The 19,826-nt window shown below is 47.4% G+C and overlaps 8 protein-coding genes across 8 annotated transcripts; 5 read left to right on the top strand and 3 right to left on the bottom strand.

The window, feature by feature from the left end:
* Positions 1–2: 2 nt before the first annotated feature.
* F4822DRAFT_372669 (2,6-dihydropseudooxynicotine hydrolase) lies at positions 3–1,749 on the top strand. Its single transcript, XM_051456282.1, has 2 exons — positions 3–246; positions 306–1,749. The coding sequence occupies exons 1-2, from the start codon at positions 193–195 to the stop codon at positions 1,587–1,589; spliced, it is 1,338 nt and encodes a 445-aa protein (XP_051310530.1). The 5' UTR covers positions 3–192; the 3' UTR covers positions 1,590–1,749.
* Positions 1,750–2,837: 1,088 nt separating this feature from the next.
* Positions 2,838–4,785, top strand: F4822DRAFT_433296 (alpha/beta-hydrolase; the record flags this gene model as incomplete). Its single annotated transcript, XM_051461811.1, has 5 exons — positions 2,838–3,077; positions 3,207–3,262; positions 3,330–3,618; positions 3,689–3,880; positions 3,934–4,785. The coding sequence occupies 5 exons, from the start codon at positions 2,838–2,840 to the stop codon at positions 4,783–4,785; spliced, it is 1,629 nt and encodes a 542-aa protein (XP_051310529.1).
* A 218-nt stretch (positions 4,786–5,003) lies between these two features.
* Positions 5,004–6,690, top strand: F4822DRAFT_416159 (uncharacterized protein). Its single transcript, XM_051459314.1, has 4 exons — positions 5,004–5,484; positions 5,594–5,759; positions 5,906–6,019; positions 6,100–6,690. The coding sequence occupies exons 1-4, from the start codon at positions 5,380–5,382 to the stop codon at positions 6,312–6,314; spliced, it is 600 nt and encodes a 199-aa protein (XP_051310528.1). The 5' UTR covers positions 5,004–5,379; the 3' UTR covers positions 6,315–6,690.
* On the top strand, positions 6,679–9,063 carry F4822DRAFT_416153 (cytochrome P450). Its single transcript, XM_051459313.1, has 6 exons — positions 6,679–6,905; positions 6,967–7,117; positions 7,165–7,224; positions 7,272–8,206; positions 8,302–8,836; positions 8,901–9,063. The coding sequence occupies exons 1-5, from the start codon at positions 6,840–6,842 to the stop codon at positions 8,659–8,661; spliced, it is 1,572 nt and encodes a 523-aa protein (XP_051310527.1). The 5' UTR covers positions 6,679–6,839; the 3' UTR covers positions 8,662–8,836; positions 8,901–9,063.
* A 245-nt stretch (positions 9,064–9,308) lies between these two features.
* Positions 9,309–10,765, top strand: F4822DRAFT_445998 (kinase-like protein; the record flags this gene model as incomplete). Its single annotated transcript, XM_051463458.1, has 3 exons — positions 9,309–9,342; positions 9,440–10,383; positions 10,432–10,765. 3 exons carry the CDS (start codon positions 9,309–9,311, stop codon positions 10,531–10,533), a joined length of 1,080 nt encoding a protein of 359 aa, XP_051310526.1. The 3' UTR covers positions 10,534–10,765.
* Positions 10,766–12,173: 1,408 nt separating this feature from the next.
* F4822DRAFT_445996 (MFS monocarboxylate transporter) lies at positions 12,174–13,827 on the bottom strand (the record flags this gene model as incomplete). The annotated part of the gene is made up of 4 exons (XM_051463457.1): positions 13,427–13,827; positions 13,081–13,373; positions 12,786–13,030; positions 12,174–12,718 (listed from the first exon to the last, which is right to left on the bottom strand). Exons 1-4 carry the CDS (start codon positions 13,703–13,705, stop codon positions 12,174–12,176), a joined length of 1,362 nt encoding a protein of 453 aa, XP_051310525.1. The 5' UTR covers positions 13,706–13,827.
* Positions 13,828–14,751: 924 nt separating this feature from the next.
* F4822DRAFT_372459 (mitochondrial import translocase, subunit Tom22) lies at positions 14,752–15,656 on the bottom strand. The gene is made up of 3 exons (XM_051456281.1): positions 15,407–15,656; positions 14,978–15,267; positions 14,752–14,918 (listed from the first exon to the last, which is right to left on the bottom strand). Exons 1-3 carry the CDS (start codon positions 15,489–15,491, stop codon positions 14,841–14,843), a joined length of 453 nt encoding a protein of 150 aa, XP_051310524.1. The 5' UTR covers positions 15,492–15,656; the 3' UTR covers positions 14,752–14,840.
* Positions 15,657–16,376: 720 nt separating this feature from the next.
* Positions 16,377–19,436, bottom strand: F4822DRAFT_438497 (alkali metal cation/H+ antiporter Nha1 C terminus-domain-containing protein; the record flags this gene model as incomplete). Its single annotated transcript, XM_051462526.1, has 2 exons — positions 16,377–17,240; positions 17,298–19,436. The coding sequence occupies 2 exons, from the start codon at positions 19,434–19,436 to the stop codon at positions 16,377–16,379; spliced, it is 3,003 nt and encodes a 1,000-aa protein (XP_051310523.1).
* Positions 19,437–19,826: the final 390 nt, after the last annotated feature.

The following is a 19,826-nucleotide window of genomic DNA, read 5'->3' as shown; positions in this document are numbered from 1 at the left end:
ATCTCACGTTATGTCTGGGGTGGAAATGTAACTATTCCCAAAGCTGGAAACACTCGAACAATCGGAATGTAATATATAAAGCCAAGCTGTAATACCTTATGAGTTCTCAAATCAAAATATCATCAATTCTTTCATTTTCACCAGCCAAAGGAACCTATTGAACTCCGAGCTTGACTTACGCCATTCACCAAGATGAGATACCTCACCGCATCGTTAGCCTTTCTCTCCTGTTCAAGTTTGGTACTTGTATGTACCTAGATATATCCTATCCGAATACCGAGATACTCCTACTTACGCAATACTAGGGACTTCAACCATCACTTAAAAAATACCATGGATTTCAGAAATCCAAGAGAGACAATAGCACCGACCCGGGGTCTATGGTCCAGCTGAATTCTGATGAGGACTTCCACTTTGAACTTATCCGAGTCCTAGCTCTTGCCCCATACCAAGGAGCAGATATCGGCGAGGTTTTGGTTGCCGCAAACCAAATTGCGCCGGGCAGCTTCGAAAGCTTCTACGCAGCATTCGATAAACTCGCCAACCGAGTCCACGACACCGCTGCTGCGATTGATTCAAGCAAACATCCGGTATCGGCCAGGGATGCGTTCTTCAGAGAAGCGAGTTACTACCGCTCAGCCGATTTCTATCTCCACGGAAACTGGAGCGACCCGAGGATCAACTCACTATGGGCAAAGCAACTCGCAGCTTTCGATTCAGCCATCGCGTTGCTGCCCATACCTGGTGAGCGCGTCGAACTCCAAGCCGACGGTTTCAAAGTCCCTGCCATCTTCTTCAGCAGCGGTCTTCCTGGTCCCCGTCCTACTCTCCTCATGTGCAACGGCTATGACGGCTCGCAAGAGGAGATGTACCACGCGATAGGTGCAGCCACTCTACAACGTGGTATCAACGTGATTACGTTCGAGGGCCCAGGGCAACCTACAGTAAGGCGTCAGCAAGGTCTTGGCTTCATCCATGATTGGGAGAAGGTTGTTACCCCGGTTATCGACTATGCTTTGTCGCGCGGCGATGTTGATGGTAGCAAATTGGGATTATGGGGACAATCATTGGGAGGATACTTAGCTCCTCGCGCAGCAGCATATGATCATCGACTTGCAGCGGTTATTGCTTTCGACGGTCTTTACTCCTTCAGCGACGCCATCTTCAACCAATTAGGACCCAATTTCACTGCGCTGTATCACTCAGGCAACCAAACAGCATTCAACACCGTCGCAGCTTCATTGCTTAAAGACCCGTCGACTCCGACTAGCACTCGTTGGGGCCTTGAGCAAGGAATCTGGTCTTATAAAGCCTCAAGTGCGTATGACTGGGTTACGAAGGTGGAGAAATACACCTTAGATGGAGTTATTCAGAACATCACTACCCCTGTTTTTGTCGGTGACGCGCAGAACGATATGTTCTTTCCCGGACAGGCGAAAAAGTTAGCAGAGAAGCTCGGAGACCTTGCTACGTACCATCTTTTTGAGGCTGTCGATGGTGCTGGAGAGCATTGTTCACTTGGTGCAGCTGTGCTCAGCGCTCAAGTTGTGCTTGATTGGTTCGAGGACAAGATCTCGCATTCGTTATAATGCTTTTCTCATGGTTGACTTGCTTTTTTTCTCTTCGTAAAATTATATCAGCAGATTTGGGGTGGAAATGATACGGTGGCGCATCGGGGAACTGGACAAAATCTCTACCTAATCATACATAGAATCCTACATGTCAATATAGACCAATCGCATTTTATTATCAAGTCCGTGTAGCGTAAGATATCATTTAAGTGGTGAGTCATACTGCATGAGACATGCCCTGTGCGATGGTAATTTCCCGTGTACTTGATCTAGCTGAGAACTTCGGCACGAAACCGATCCCGAAAACCGCTAAAGGGGAGGGGAGACTGGAACATACATGATGCTACGTCCAGGGCGGGAAATGGTCTCGCACCAGGCACCGACCTACCTACATGCCTACGGGTCGTGCACCTATGTAAGTGTTCTAGGCTTGTATATGGGGGCTTGCCCGCAGAGCGGTGCATACACGAATAATACGACTATCAACACCATCGATGATAGGGCTGAATCCACGGGGCGTTCGGAGGTGACATTATGGCAAGGGACCCTTACATACACCGGATGAAAATGGTAAAGCGGCCATTTTGTTCGACAAAAGGTCCAAGAGATCCTTGGATCTGGAGAGGGGCTTGGCACTTTTAGGCGGGCGGGAATAGGCAGAAGGATCGCCGTTTGCCGAATGCGAAGTTCAATACCACAGCCCCCAAATTATGTTTTGGTGTCTAGGACCGGTGGCTTGAACATTCTCATCACCCTGGATGAGACGACTATTATTCTAGCTGGTTCCTTCGAGCTTCAGCTGAGTGCGCGATACCCGCAGTCGCGAATCGGATTACCTGGCCACCTAATCTATGCAGCACAGTAAAAGTGACGTACCCCAGACTGTAAAATAAGTTGCATGACGATCCCCGTCATCAAAAGATAGCCAGTCACAGTCTAGGTAATAGTCACTGAATCCTGTTAATAGAGAATACTATATGTATTCCATTTCCAGGCATCTGCCGGATGGCTTTTGCAGGAACCCCGTGACAGTTCTTCTGATCACACTCTTATAAATGCCAAGGTTTCCAATTAACGTCGAAAATAGATCTCAAGTGCGTCTCAATCAATAGACTGACCTCCGCCAAGACGGCATCTCATATCGGCGTTATGATCTTATAGTAGTCTTGTCGAATAAAACACTCAACCTAAAGCCCGATGGACTACTGATCATAAATTGACCAGATTCCTCATCGGTTAATGATTGGGACCGTCAGGCCTTTCATGATGTACTTGAGGAGTATCGCTTTGGCTGGGCTGTTGGTCCTCGCCGGATCGGCAGATTCTAAAATCGTACGGACACGGAGCGGAGTGGTCAACGGCGGAAAGTGTGGTAGGACAGATGTGAATTACTTCTTCTCGATACCATACGCCAAACCACCCGTAGGCGAGTTGCGATTTGCATCCCCGGAGCCCTATCAAAATTCTTCCTATAGGGTGGTAAATGCCACAACCCCAGCGCCAGCAGTATGTAATCTCGAATGCTATCGTCCCTCCTTTCTGCCTATCTCGTATATTCGTGGTCCCCCAAGATGTGCCCGATACCTCTGAACCAATTATTCGAATACGCACATCGATTCTAATTGTTATACCCAGTGCATTCAATTCACCGGGCAGCTATTCGGCGAGAGCGAAACGCAGAGTGAGAATTGGTAAGCCAGTTTCGCGCTCCGAACCTGCAGAAGAAATCATCATTGACCACTTGTGGGCACGCGATAGCCTCTTTTTAGATATATGGGCGCCAGCCTCCGCCACTCAAAAGTCGAAACTACCGGTGAAGGTATGGCTTTACGGGGGAAGTAACGAAGGCGGTGGTGTTTCCAATCCGAGTTATAATGGTTGCTTTTCTGCCACGGACTCTATCGTGGTCTCGGTCAACTATCGCCTAGGCCCATTAGGCTTCCTCGCGTTGACGGACCTTGGTCTAACTGGAAACTATGGCTTGGAAGACCAACTCCTTGCCCTTCGCTGGGTACAGGATAACATCGCGAACTTCGGTGGTGATCCGGTAAATTTATTCAATCTCGACCCCATTTTTAACATGCAGAATGAACAAGCTAACGCCGATCGTCTCGTAGGAAAAAGTGTTACTCTTCGGAGAATCCGCCGGTGCTTCTGACACGTTCTTCCTTGCCACTCTGCCCGAAATACCACAGCTAGTAAGAGCCGCTGCGATGGAATCCGGAGCGGGAAGAGATATAGCAACGATAGAGGATTCGCAAGTTTGGTATTCCGAATTCCTCAACGCGATGAATTGCAGTACGCCCGATGTATGTCCCAAATCTTCATCCATGCGATATCATAATACTGACATAAATTTCAGTTATCGTGTATCCGATCCGCTACAGCTTCGATACTTCAAATTGCGGTAGCGTCTATGCCATCCACCGATATAGTCACTGTTAACTCGGTCCTCATTAACAACGGCACAAGGAGCTCTTGGACACCTGTAGTCGACGGAAAATTGATAAAGGAACAACCTTCCGCTGCCGGACTCAAGGTTCCTTCGATAATTGGTTCTAATGCCAACGAGGGGTCGTTGTTCGTCCTTGGTGCATATCGTACATTGGAAAAATTGGAAGCGCTTAACCAGACAGACTATGACGAATTCCTCAACTACAACTTCGGGCCGCTAGCGGAGCGCGTGAATGGGACCTACTCAGCAGCTTTTCTGTTCAACGGCTCGGTAGCCAGGGCGATGGAAACTGTCCTCACGGAAGTATCATATAAGTGCCCATCATATCGGGCGCTTCTACAGGCGGAGAAGAACGACATGCCCGTGTGGAGCTATCGGTTTGATCATGTGCCAAGCTGCCCCTGGTTCCTTGGCATAGATACTTCATACCTGCCACTCCTAGGAGTAACACATTCGAGCGAAATTCCATTCGTTTTCAATTTCACTAGCGCTTTACCGCCGCCTAACGGGAATTGTACATTCACGTCGTCGGAGCAGATTATCTCGCGAAATATGAGCCGCGCGTGGACAAATATGGCGGAGACTGGGCAACCGGGGGATGAAGGTGTGTGGCCTGTTTGGACCTCGGGTGAAAGCACGGGCGTTGTAATTGGGGATGCGGTGAATGTTGGTGTGGTGAATTATACCTCTTGTGCTTTCTGGGATCAAGTCAATGCGGATCTTAACGAATATTGGGATACACGTGGGACTCGTATATAGCTTCTTTGGTTCGCATAATAGTGTTGTGTCGACAGGCAGTTGGAATAATCATAATTGAATTATCTAGGGCACGAGACAGGGTGATGAATGTTTTCGTATGTATCGAAATGCTCTCTTTAGACCTATCTCTTATCGCCGAATTCCGATACTAAAGCTACCCCCTATTTCTTCACAACTTCTAAGACATGCATCTAACATACGGCACGTACTACGTGGCACAGCAGCTTAAGTATCTAATTCGGCCCCGAATTCCAATTACGTTCTACTAACATATGCGCCCTATCGTTTTCAATCTTGATTTTATCAAAATTTGCACATTTTGTTTTACTTCTCGCTTGTACCTGGTCGAAATGGATGTCCGCGGAGTAACTCTAATTGTTGGTGCTGGTGTGTAAAATCTTCTATTAGGTGGCTTTACCGAACGTAAATGAGGCTTAATAGAGATACATAGGCCGTGGCATCGGCCTCGAGACTGCTTTCTTGTTTGCAGAAAGAGGTGCACGAGCCGTAATCTTCGCCGACCAGGCATTCGGCGCAGCCTCCGAGGCTTTAGAAAAGAGCAGGTCTATAGTAACAGCTCCAGATTATCAGACAATGGCTGTAGCCGTTGACGTTCGGGATCGAGCATCCGTAAAAGCAATGGTGGAAAAGGTCAAGAAACGCTTTGGCAGGCTGGATTATGCTGTCAATAGTGCTGGAGTTAGTACCTAAATCGACCATCGCCCTGTAAACGGAATCGTACAATGGTACCCAGGTACCTAGGAATCATTCAAACTCCTCACTGACACACGTTTATCTATTATTTTAGACTGGGAAGAAAGCCGAATCTGATGTTACAATTGTGGACGAGTCAGAATATGACCTCTTGCATGACGTAAATGCAAAGGGCATTTTACATTGCCTCCAAAAAGAGATTATCGCTATGAAGGATCAAGAGCCAGCCTATGTCGAAGGGCGCCATGGCCGCCGCAGCAGTAAGTGGCTTGCTTCCCCTCATAGCCCGCCTTGTCAGTTTCGGCTTTTTCAATGAGTCTCAACAAGAATTCAAAACCAGTTTCTTTGTTATCCACTAAATGCCCCGAGACGTCAAATGAGCATCTGCTGACACTTACTGCTGTAGTCGGCCCCGGCTCTATAATAAACATTACTTCTCTATCCTCGTCAGTCTGCACGCCTAATTCTGTCACCTACACAGCTAGCAAATTTGCTGCGAAGGGTATAATTAAGTGTGCTAGTAAGTTCAACTAGTTTCTCCTCATAGGCAAGGACAAATCCTATAAGTAGATCAAGATGCTTATCTTAGCTTCCACCTAGCTCTCGAGAACCGAACATCCGGCCTTCGCATCAACGAGGTGTGTCCCGGCTATACCAAGACGCCCATGCTGCAACTAGCCGTGGAGAGACAGCCGGATGTGGCTGATCTTATCAAGAAGGCTATGCCTTTGGGCCGGCTTTCCCTGAAGAAATTGCGAGTGTTATACATTTCTTGGCAAGCCCCGGGGCGAGCTTTATTAACGGACAATCAATAATAGCTGACTCTGGAGTGTCAGCTTCTATCATATAAAGTTCCCAAATAGCACAGATAGTACGCAATAGTTGCTCAAATTATAATTTTGTTGTTGAGTTTCGCTATAGGATACCACCTCATAACAAAGTATCCCAGGGTCCTCTGGCTGTGGAAGGGAAAAGGATACCTAGGGGTGTCTAGGCCGGATACGGAATCTTAGACATGTGTGATGGGTGTATGCGTATCGGAATTGTTGGTGCAAGGGCAGGATTATAACAAAGAAAACAAACAATTGCGCATCTCTGATTGGCTTTGATATGAAGCCGATCGTCGTACTCACTTGCCTACCTAGTGACTAGTCATATTCATCAACCAACCAACCACTGATTCTATCATTGCTGGCTGTACAACATAAACCTGATTATTATTACCGAGCGCCGCTAATATTTAGCTGCTGCTGGTACCTAGTAGCTTAGTTCATACTGTTCATTTCTACAGCATCTGGCTCTAAGGAATACATACCCACTCGAGTACAGGCAAGCTCAATATGACAAGTTCGCCTGGTATATCAACTGGAGCAGCCGCATACGTCCTCTATGGCATCTTATCTATAGTGATTACCCCGTAAACTTCCTCTCCATTGTATAGGAAGCGATTGTTAATTACGTTTGAAGGTCGTCCTTGGTCTGGGCTACCAGTTGCTCTTACACCCACTGCGAAATTACCCAGGACCGCTAGTCGCCAAGCTCACCAACGGCTATGCGGGTTACTTCGCAATCAAACGGAGCCTTCACCTACAGATATGGAGAAACCACCAAAAATACGGTTAGTATATCCTCCAGACTAGTAATCGGATTATTAACCTATGGTAGGACCTGTTTTCCAGGTGGGACCAGATAGGCTCGTGTTCAATTCTGCCACTGCTTTGCGAGGTAACTTAGAGACTATTAATATCTATGAAAAGCCACTGATTGAAAAGACATATATCAAAATGAGAGAGTGACGAAGCCGCCTGCATACCTGGCCACGCAGGTGAGGCCTAACGCACATAACACGTGGAATTCGCTAGACAGGGATATGCATCGCCGTAAACGAAAGCTCGTCGGACGAGCTCTTACGGACGCCTCCATGCGATCCTTTGAGCCAACAATGGCAGAACAGGTCGACATATTCATCCAGGGCCTCGCCCGTAACAACCAGCAGCAACCTATCAACGTAAAAGACCGATGCAGCTACTTAAGTTTTGATATCGTCGGCCTCCTCTCGTTCGGATATGCTTTAAACCTCCAGACCAACCAACAAAACCAATTTCTCGCTGAACAGCTCGTGCGCGGAAACCACCGCATGAACGTGAATATGCAAATCCCCATAATCCCGCGCTACAGGCTTCAGACTTGGATTAACTTATTCTTTCGCAAAGAGCGAGAAAGGACGGCACGTCTCATTGAAACAATGATTCGCAGCCGTATGGCCGATGAGACAGACGCGAGACGTGACTTGTTTTCTTTTTTTGCAGATGCGGTAAACGCGAAAGACGACGACACCCTCCGCCTTGGCGATCTCTGGTACGAGGCATTCTTCTTCATCATAGCAGGTGGCGACACAACAGCAACAGCCTTAAGTGCCACGCTATTTTATCTGTCGCGAAACCAGGAGTGCTACTCAAAACTCGCTACTGAGATCCGAACGACGTTTCAGAAAGGAACTGAGATTTCCGGGAAAGGACTCGCAGGCTGTCAATACCTCCGTGCTTGCATAGATGAATCTTTGAGGATGTCTCCGCCATCGCCCGGTACACTTTGGAGACATTTGGCACCGGAAGAAGAGAGTCGCGGACCTTTCGTAGTCGACGGCCATGTCATCCCTAATGGCACGAAAGTTGGTGTAAACATTTACTCAGTGCATCACAATGAGGTCAGTATCATTCCTTGCTCTATGATTTGGTTATTGGCCAGGGCATCTTACAGACCCCGAGATTCCCAAATTGTGATTAATGAGTGGTAAAATAGGAGTACTTCCCCAACCCCTTCAAGTACGATCCGGGCCGGTGGCTAATCACCGGGGAGTCGGACAAGAACGCAACACAAAGGAAGGTGGTACGTGATGCTTTCGCTACCTTCTCCATCGGTTCGCGAGGTTGCGCCGGGAAACCTATGGCGTACTTAGAACTTAGCTTAGCTCTTGCTAAAATCCTCTGGTATCATGACTTTGAGACTGCGCCTGGGAAGCTTGGCCAGGTTGGAGTAGGCCGGGAAGGCCAGTTCCACTTGTACGACATTTTCACGTCAACCCATGATGGACCGTACTTGATTTTCAAACCGCGAAGTACATATGCGGAGGACTTTGGCAATGTCGCGATTCGTGGTTAATGTCATCCTCGACACCCCTACATTCGATCAAGCTATCAGGCTCTGTGTTGAGACGTATATATATCTAGGTATGTTACCTAGCATACTAGGTACCCTAGGTACTTAGGTAGTTAAGTATAGGTGATACCTACGCAGTATCTAGACCTTTTCAACTGAATGCCAGGCACAACAAACACTACTCGCTTATAAGTTTTGATTGAAAGCAATGGTCTCAACGCCCCGTTGCCTAGTCTACATACGAGATATGGTTACATTGGGCTTCGGCAGCCGCAATGTCGCAGTTGTGGTCGACGAATATTCGTAAACAATGGGATGAGGCTGAACCATATACATATATAGGAATCATAGTGTATTTTTATACCCCGATCGGATTAACAATAACGGAAAAACAAAACTCTAGGCCGATTTTCCCATCCCTTTGAGACATTTGGTACCGTGTGGCTCATGTGGCTCGCGCCAACGTGGCAGTGCAATATTCAGGAATATCACCTGTTGCTGGGCAACACATCACGAACGCGGGCAAACCCAACTTTTATTGGAGCTCTTGTTTTTTGAAGTATGAAATTATAACACACCGTAACCTTTAGGTTTCTCTATTAATCGATCACTACTAAGTTCATTTCCCTCTCTTCCAAGGCGCAGTAACGATGACAATTGATCTTCTCAATCATCGCTTTAACCGTATGTCGGTCAACGACGAGAACGGAAAAGACCGGAAGCCAAAGGTACTTTGCCTGCTAATTTGACGTGGCATGAACTATCGCAATCATACTAACAGCTGAATGGGGCAAAGTCACAGCGACGGCACTTCCACTCAGGTCGATCCAACCAAATCTCGTCAAAGTTACTCTCCAAAGCCAGAAACAAAGCAGCTCCAAAGCGTCGCATGAAGCCGTAGCTCCGGTGTCACCAACTCGGAAAGCCCTCGTTGATACGGAGAGATCCAACGAGGAGTCTCCCGCCAAGCATAAGACGGTGGCCCTCATCGAACAGCCTCCCGTAAAGACACTTCACTTGGGTATGTTTGAGATCGGAAAACCTCTTGGCAAGGGCAAGTTTGGCCGCGTGTACTTAGCACGCGAACGAAACCACGGTTTCATCTGCGCGCTGAAGGTTTTACACAAAAACGAGCTACAGCAGGCACGCGTTGAAAAACAGGTGCGACGTGAAATTGAAATACAAAGTAATTTACGCCACCCGAATATTCTAAAATTATACGGTCATTTTCACGACAGTAGACGTATCTTTCTTATTCTCGAGTTCGCAGGCCAGGGCGAGTTATACAAACACCTACGCAAAGCGAGGCGGTTTCGTGAACCGAGAGCAGCAAAATACATCGCGCAGATGGCAGAGGCACTCCGTTACTTGCATCGTAAACACGTTATCCATCGCGACATCAAGCCCGAAAATATTCTGTTAGGTGTTCATGGCGAGGTGAAAATTTCAGATTTCGGTTGGAGCGTTCACGCGCCCAGCAATCGCCGCAAGACTTATTGCGGAACTCTTGACTACCTACCGCCTGAAATGATTAACCCAAAGACTGACGACGATTCCTACGACGAGAAAGTCGACTTATGGGCCTTAGGTGTATTGACGTACGAATTTTTAGTAGGGGAGGCACCGTTTGAGGACACCCCTGTCCTAACGACTAGAAGAATAGCTAGAGGGGATATGACAGTCCCAGCATTCGTAAGCCCCGAAGCTAAGGATCTCATTCACAAAGTGAGTAACTTTGAGCTACACGTTGAATAGAAACTAACACGACTGGAGTTACTTGTGGTTGACCCCAACAAGAGATTACCCCTCGAGCAGGTCCAAAAACACCCCTGGATACTCAGGCAGTGCCTTAAGCGTGAAGTGACCGGAGACTAAGTAGTAAAGATCATATTTACTATGCGTCATTCAGGGCGAAACGACCCGGATTCGGTTACCGGAAATCCTCGGCAACGTAATATACGACTTCGTGTAGGGGATCGGTTTTTTTACTCCCAGCATTAGCGAATTGCTACTTTATCGAATTAAGCAAGCGTGGCGTTTTGGATTTGATTCATATGATGTTAATGGTCAGCGACTATAATGTTCGCTGAGACCCAAATAAACGGAGAGGGGTATAAACCTAAACAATAGAGGCCCAAAAGGCCCAAGAAGGGAAAATCTCGAACAGTTAACGAGAATCATGTGGATTTCCGTTAAGCGAGCGTAGATCGGTCAACTTTCAGATTAGGGATTGGCATCGCAAGCACTGATTGACTGGCCCCGTGTCACCCTTATTGTTGGATTGGAAGGAAGCGAACCCAGAGCCCACACGTTTACAGAGGCAGCCTTCATAGCCCGATCAGCTCGTATAGGCTGAAACAACAAGGACTAGTGCAAGCAAGCCATCGATGGACGCTGAAGTAAGGGCCATGATTAAGAGTATGCTAAACCGCTCCAAAACATGCACTCTAGGAAGCAGGGTTTTGGCTCGTGGTCTACGGGCGGGTGATTGAGCCAGATGGTCCGTCAGACGACAGCCGGCACTCAGAATTCCGCCCATCTTTCGACATCAATCCGTTGGCAGCGAAGAGAGCATGGTTGACGCGGGCTGTCTTTAATCCCTAGGCTTTCTGCACGCTTCTCGAACTTGACCGTCGATTTCGAGTAGACGATTTCCGTTTTACCACTCCTGTAGACCGAGATGTCGTGTGAGATCCATTTCGTGAGGACATATTACGCCTGTAGCCATCCCTTCGCCTTTCGTCTGTCGACTCTGCAGGCTTTGTAGATTTGACGGAATATGTACCCTTAATAGGCTGCGTTAACTGATTTGACCTGGGTGTCTTATGTGGTACCTAGGTAGTTGTGCTACAGAGTTTGATTGAAATGGATTTTACATTATTCGGCCTTGCGTGAGACGCTCCAGGAACCACCGTTATGTCTACATGCGTTGCAGGTGCTGCGGACACCATTACTGCGTCCAGCAGGTGTAGGTATACACGATAGTGGTGCCGCAGAATCATTGTCGTGTCTTCACGTATTGTAGGTGTTGCGAGGATCATTATTACATCTTCCTGGCCGAAAAGTAATAAATATTCTATAAAGACCATTGTTATATCCGCTTAGTTATCTAGTTATGGTGATGTTATAAATGTTTCGTGAAAATTATTTATGTTTGGGGATAGACGGTGTATATGTGTATGTAGCCACGCGTAACCATGCCCCCATTATGGTCGCATCGTGATAAGGAGGTAGAACTAAACCCTATGTGATATAGGAAAACCACCCCATCCTAGTACATTTGGTTTATGGCATTTATTTACTTTGGCTAGCAACGTACTTTATAACCAGATCAAGGAAAGATCAAGGAAAGCGACAAAGTTGTCAGTGTGGCCTATGATGGCCCTCTCGTAACCTCAAAAATGGCAATGGCGATGGTTTCGTGTCTATACTTCATTATACTTAGTTAGGTACCTGGTAGTATTTCCCTTTTAGCTTTCCCCTAACACACAGATATTTTTATAGAAAAATAGCTTTTAGTCATTATGGCGATGGCCAATCTTCTTCCAGATTTCGTACGCCCGAGCCGCACAACCAATGCCACCTAGGGTCAACATAGCCCCATCAAATAAAATCAAAATACCATAACTCGTTCCATAACTCCTCGGCCACCAAACCGTCCTAGCAGCACCGCCAGCAATCAACTTCTCACTAATCGGACCACTAGCAATACTTCCCACGCCCCTAGCCGCCGCCGCGAACCCCCAAAGCACACCCAAATCAGCGCGAGGACTTCGTTTCTGGATTTCCAGACTAATACCGACCCAAGTAGAGCTCCAACCGCCCGCAAATATACCGTAAAGGAACGCAAAACCGCATAACGTAGCAAAATCGGCTGCAAAGCCCCAAGCGAAGAAAACAGCAGATGCAGCACCTAGAGATAAGAGAAGTAGTGCGACTGAGACATGGCACCGATCGACGAGGTACCCGGTACATATAGCGCCTATGACGGTAGCGGCGTTATACAGTGATAACATACCCGCGGCATCTAGTGAAGAGGCGCCGAAGCGCTGCGCAAAAGCTGCAGCGCTCGCGCGTTAGTAACTCCGAACGAATGGGACTTGCAGAATCTGATACATAATACATACAGGGGAGGTGAATGCCCGGAAGGAAGTTTCCGAAGGCTTGGAATATGTTGCCAGCTTGCAGGAGAGCGAAGATTGGCGTGGCGATGCAGTTTAAACCGCCGAGCTCGAAGGCGCTGGTATCGCGCGGGCGTAGACGGGGGCGCAGGAAGTAGATTGAGGGAAGTGATAGGATGGCTACGGCTACGAACCAGGCTATGAGCATGGTTCGATGGCCGTATTTTTCGAGGCCCCAGGTCATTAGTACTCTGTTTATCTTGTCAGTTTCTGGTACTAATGGGTTGGTACGGCTACGTACGGAATGACTATTCCGCCCATACCCGCGCCGCTTTCCTGGATTCCAAAAGCAAGACCCTTACGCTCAATGAACCATTCATTCAGAAATTGTAGGGTTACCGTGTTCACGACACTGGCTCCAAGACCGTATAGAATTCCTTGCGTGAGGATGAGATGCCATATCTTGGTGGCGAATGCGGATGTGAGAATGGCCAAGCACGTAATAACCGAGCCAGCGATTAGAGCCGACCGTCTATATGATTGATATCTCTGGAGGATGATAAAAGATGGAGGTGAAGTTAGATATAAGATGCCCTTCAGATGTTAGTTAGTAGTTGACCTTGAATGACAGTTAATCACCAACCCACCAATGTTGTAGTACCAACAGCTGGTAACCCTTCAGGCTGATCGGAAAACGGTGGATGAGTAGAATAGTAACTTTGAAAGACACCGTATGAGAATGGAAACCCCCATGTTATTGCTACCATCAAAAAACATCCAACCCATAGAAAAAGCCATGCGTGCTTGCCGCGATCTGGTTCCGGGTAGGCATGTACAGATGTCCTCCGCAAGTCTTCTCCTGTGTGACCAAAGTCGGTTAGTTCCGAGTCTGGCTCTTGAATCAGGATAGCTTCACGAGATGCCATTTCCCTACTATTCTATGTTGGCGAAAAAGTTCCAAACTCTTAGACTTCTATATATATGACCTAAAGATGCCTATGCCTTCACGGCACTCATATCAAAGCGCGGTCTATTATATAACATCTCAATTCAAATTGTCCGGGAAGCTCGAATTCTATGACACACTAAGGATCTAGGCGCCCTTGGCTAGTACTTCCATTAGGCCGTGATCGGAAAGTCTGCTAGGAGGGGGAGGGTCTATACTGGTGGGGCATCGTATGTGTCCATGAATACATTTCGCAATTTGTTGGTGCTAGGCAAATTCTGGTGCGCCCTTCTTAATCACGACAGAATGAAGGTGAAAAATATAACTTCACATGCAACTGTGGTGGAACCACACTGGTGGGTTAGACGTAAGGGCGGTCTAAAAAATCTTGGTCTCTCGGCTTTTACATTAGGTAACTAAATTATATCTTAGAAGAGACATCGACATAGTTACTCAATACTAAAAGGCGACGTCGGCTCGCTACATATATCCTAATGAAGCATTGGTTCAAAGTCAGCAAGTGACAGTTAGGCTTGGTTCGTTCCTGAGAGGACTTGATTGACAGTGGGGATATATAGACATTCGAAGGGTACTAGGAAGTAGGGGACAGTATTAACCTAGAAAGGATTATTCTCAGACATCACGACAATCCATCAATGCCAAACTACTTCAGTAGACTCTTCGTCAAAACCATAATTCAAATCACGAAGCAATTTCCAAGTTCTGTAACCAACAGTTCGGTAGGTAATTTAGAACCAAATTGATTCCCTATGACCAGAAATAGCCGTCTCAATGCAACCGCATAACCGTTCCTATCGGTCATGCGTGATGCCAGATTATAATACATAAGACCCTTAAATTCATGATGGGTCGTGACGTGAAGAGTTGAGAGACATCCCTCTTTCATGAAACCTCCATCATAAGCGTGCTCTCGCATGCGCGCCAAGCCGAATAATCGAGTACTGCACGGTTCGTCGTTTGAAGAGGAGGGTTTCGATAGAGGTATAAAGTGGTTATTGTGTACAAGGCGTAGCGTGTGGCATAGATGGACATACAATATGCCATTATGGAATTGATATGATGCAAGACTCGGGTGATTTCGATATAGATATATTCTACAAGGCAGGTTTGGCTTCCGATGCGGGACCACCGGGTAGCGCGAGGGGATCAGCACCAGCACCACCGGCAAGAAGCTATGATTTTGTCAGTCATTTGCTCAGTTATTAGAAATAGAAGCGGAATAAGAGCTTACCTCTCCACCCATCTCCCTCATCTTCATCTCCTTCTCCATCTCCATAACCTGCTGTTCCTCAGCCCAAGCGAGAGCCCACGGGACACCTAGAAGCAGCGCTGAAGTGCTCAGTACCCATAGAGTCTTGCCGCTGAATGATAGAACACTGGAGATAGCATTTGTAGTTGCTGTGACTTTGTTGTTGATTGAAGTGCGCGTGTGAGGGGGAATTATATCTCGGAGCGCATAGAGTCGCTCGGCAAGACTCTCGTTGGTGGGGTCGTAGTCAGAGTCGTTGGAGATTTCGGAGTCTGCGTGTGTTAATAATTAGCGAAATACTGTATCAAGAATAGAAGAAATGGGATAGAAATAGTATGGATTGTGTAGGGTTGATTTTGAGACCAGAGTATGGGAGATTGGGCAAGCTTGGGGGAGCTGGTGGTGACGTACCAGTATCTGTGAAATCATCGTCATCCTCGGGACCAACTTGTCCTTCCTGGAAGTGCTCGTCAACGACCTCGGTGAGTTGAACCATTGCGACACGTTTTAGGGACCTTTAATTAGGTTCGGTATTGTCGTCGTGGGATAGGAAGTATAAGGATTCGGTATCGTGAAGATGTAAAATAGATGAATTCGGCGGTAGTGTAAGGTGGATCTTTTTCAAAAATCTTTTTGGTTGCTTATTGTTATCGCATTTGGGCTAAACCCGGTAACAGCGACCCTCTTTTAAACCAACAGTCGCCAAGCCTTTTATTCAAAGAATCACAAGTCGTGGGGTACGACCGTTAGAATACCTTAATTGCTTATAGCTAGACACAAGTACCTAAGTAGTTCAATTGTCTAATGTTTCTGATGACATCATCCCTCAAGGTCTACATTTCAATGAAGAATTACCATACCTATGCTCGTTACTTAAAGGCCTATTTATTAAAATAAAATAAAACTTTGCATAGTACGGCGACGACTTATGATTTAACCAAGATGCCCTCTTCCATAGGCCCGAAGTAACATGCTGAGACTACGGCAACGTTCATGACATACGCAAGAAACATACTTCAAATATGATGCTACTTGTCTCAGGTGACGGCAATAATTATATATCCATTATAAAGTAAGTAGGTAGATAGATAGATAGTTTATATCATAATCAGGTCCTCATCCTCGTATATACCAATCGTCTTTCGTCTCTCCATCACAACATCTAAAACAGTGTAGTGTAGTAAGTAGGCTATCGACATTCCGCACACCAAGGATAAAAAAATCCAATCCTGCTCTAAAACTGGAAAGAATATTTACTCTACCTCATAAACATGATAATTCTACTTTGCTTTCCTTTTGTTTCGCCATGTCTGACCATTATATCGTAATCCAAAAGCAGAAAAAAATAATGCACTTAACAAAACTCTTGAGGCATTGTGCCTTAACCCTTATTGGGCGGGGAGTCGTCTGCAAATCTGATCCCACGCCTTGCGGGCGGTACTCTAGGGGTATCATCGTCATCGCTGTCGCTGTCTTCAGCTGCGCCACTGTCTACGCCTAGTGCGGCTTGTCTTCTTCTACGTTCTGCGGGTGTCTCTCCGGCGTCGGCGTCGTTATCCTCGAGAACACTGGCGAATGCCGCAATTCTTCGTCGCCTCTCCGCGGCCGTCTCTGGTGGGTCTGAAACTGGGGAAGTTGGGACTTGGTCGGTACTGGTTGTTTGGCTGCGTCCACGAGTCGGTTCTGGGCGAGCGGGCGATTGACTCGCGCCTCGAGTACTATCACTCGCTTGGGTCACACTGATTTGAGGGTGGACCAGAGGTTGAGCAAGAGACGCGCCAGCTTCGGGTTCATCCTTTGCCATCGATTTCACTGCTGCGGTCGCATTGGACTGGTCTATCACCTCGCGCCGAGTCTTAACATCCAATTTCTGTACTTCTCTAAGGAAATCGTCCTTCGTCATACGCCGTCCAACGCCACCAATTGTAAATCGAATTCCGCGGTCATCATGAGGGTCTTTTTCAGCGGAACTGCTGGCTTCTTGCCTCCTTTGGTCAGCAGCGCCGCCTCGATTAAAGCCTGGCCATCCACCAGTTCTCGTTCTAGCTGGGGGTTTGTTGCTACTGGGCTCGGCTTGCTCTGGCTCGGGCGGTCCTCCAGGTTTGGGGGCAGTTTTGTCTGTTGGCTTAACCAAACCGCCCATTCCCATGTATTTCAGGCTCGTGGCAACATAATCTTTGCCATCACGATCAGCAGGAAGGTCGTATTTCCTGACGACCTCTCCAGACTCGTCTTCAACAATAATCTACAGTATGTTAGCGACACTCTCCAATCACCATATCTTATTGGAATCTAGGCTTACCGTATTTCCAAATTGGTACGCTCTAGCCGGCTCATGCTTCCGTTCAACCTTTGTCTTGTCTTTACGTTTCTGAGCTTCCTCCTCACGCCATTTTCCAAGACTTTTCTTCAGGGAATCATATGTCCATCCAGGCTTCCGAGTCTCGGCTTTAGCCTTTTCTTTTACTTCATGTAGGTCATGCACGGGTTGATGTCCAGTTTCCTCAACAGCGAGTACTTGACCCTCCTCGTCTTCAACCACAATATGGTCACCCTCATCGTACACTTCAAGTTCCTCATGTTGTTGACGTCTTGTAGGCCGCTCGCGACTACTATCATCCTCCCTGTCGGATTGCTTCGCGACTTCAACAAGTTTTTCGATGTCCTTTTCGCTCTCCTTCTCCCGGATTTCCTCGGATGGGGAGCTGGGGCTTTCTTGTCGTGGAGACATAGGTGGCACAGATTCGGATGGTGACATGGGCTCAGCTGCCTCACTTGTACTTCTTCGCTGGGGGAATATAGCCGACTGACTTACCGGCCCACCAGGTCCAATACCATCGTCCCACTTCTTCCTACTACGGCGACGACCAGAAACAGACGATGCGCGACTTCCAGCTCTACTTGGGTTGTCTTCCTCACGCTGGCGACGCAAGAATGCACCGGGCATACCAGGTGGTGGTAATGTTCCGGGTGGTAATTCGGGCATCTTTAAATCGTCGAAATCTGTATCGGACATGGTTCTCGCTTGTGATCGTGACTGAGATGAGATTCGAGGTAGTCGAGACATCCACGCCGGTCCTTCTTCCGGGGCAGTGGTGAACGACATGGTAATAGACAAGGTGTTAATACGTTTCCCTAAAGTGAATACGGCTACCGAAGAGCCGTGGACAAGGATAGACGAAACCACCATAAAGGTGACGATAGGCCACACAAGAAGCACGACGTTATAATATTCACTGCCTTTCGGCGGAAGTTCTGCTTCCGGAATGCTATGCTCGCTTTCTAGTTCGGCACGAGCAAGCAACGCGACGAAAATCGCGCCTACACCAATAGGGCCAAAGTGGCCGGCAAAGAGAGCTTCTCGCCATGTTTTGATGTCGGGGATAAATGGTTTGAGAAGCATCATAACTGGTATTCGACGGAATAAAATAACGAATATAGCCATGACAGTTAATCGCCAGGCAGAAAGACCGATGTCCACATTGTTGTACTGCTCCCAAGGAATGATGGTACCAAGGAAGACAAAATATGCCAAGTTGATCAACAAGTCGATAACGTTAGATACGTGGGATTCTTCGGTCTTTTCACTGAACCAACCGTCGTTCGAGAAACCAACACCAGCAGCGAATCCGACAAGCAAGTCGTCTGTGCCTAGAATACTACCTGAGCCAGCGCAGAAAAGAGCCAAAGTGAAGTAGAAGACGAGGAAACTTTCGCGATCAATCAAGTCGTGCTTCTCAGCGAATTTGATACCGTGTCGTGCGATATACCCAATCATAAAACCGTAAAAGGCGCCGAAGATACATTCGTAAAGGACGGTATAAACAAGCCAATGATATGTCGTCTGCTTGGCGTCTAAGTGTTCTTGAAGTAGGTAGAGGGCAAGGTAGATAAAGGGGAAAGCCATGCCATCGTTGCAACCAGACTCGGCAGAGAGCAGATCTCTCAAATGCTTTGGCACTCGCTTTGCAAACTTTCCTTTACCAACGACTGAAGAAGCAAGGACAGGATCCGTGGCTGTGACGCACGCAGCAACAACTAAGCTCTCGAGCCAAGACAGCACCGGGAACATCCACCAAACGACCAAGCTCGTAACCAGCCATCCGAAAGTCATGACAGGAAGTAGTAAGAAGACAACAGATTTCCAATGCTTCTCCATGTAATATTTGGGCAATTCTACACCAACAGCAAAGCATTGAACAACCAAGACTATTCGAGAGAACTCGAGAGTAACCTCGTCAACATTCCCCCATGTCATAGGGTTAATTAGATTTGCAGCATGGGGACCAAAGACAACACCACATATTGTAGCGACAGTCGCTTCACCGATATACATGCGCTCCTTAATAACAGAAGAACAAAGCATAAAAAGTGAAGTAAAACCCCCTAGAATAATGTACACCAAATGGGGTTTGGTGATGGAGAGATGATCCCACGCCATTGTTTATTGGTGAGCCCCGCGGCGGGCTTGAAATTCGGATCGAACGTTCGCGGGAGGAGAGGAATTGAGGACCTGGGGATAGATCGTGGTTCAAGGAGGACGTTGGTCGGATAAGGGCGCATATATTGTCGTCCCTGTCGAGAGCGAAGAGTGCCCAACCGTGTTGGTTGGCCTTGCGACTCCCGGGCTTATGGATACTGACTGGGGGAATTTCTGATCTAGATGCATTCAGGATGATGATCGCATGCCAAGTAACTGGCAAAATATCTATACAATAGTCCGAAGCGATGATATAACAAAGCGAGATAGCCGCTTAATGCGAGATCGCATGGAATAAAAAAAGAACCCCTAGAACATTTGTTTACGCGTAGTAGGCGCACACGAATGGGA

This window comes from Hypoxylon trugodes (genome assembly GCF_022578975.1).
Source record: "Hypoxylon trugodes strain CBS 135444 unplaced genomic scaffold F4822scaffold_9, whole genome shotgun sequence".
In the NCBI taxonomy this organism is placed as follows: domain Eukaryota; kingdom Fungi; phylum Ascomycota; class Sordariomycetes; order Xylariales; family Hypoxylaceae; genus Hypoxylon; species Hypoxylon trugodes.
This window is presented reverse-complemented; position numbering and strand designations above follow the sequence as displayed.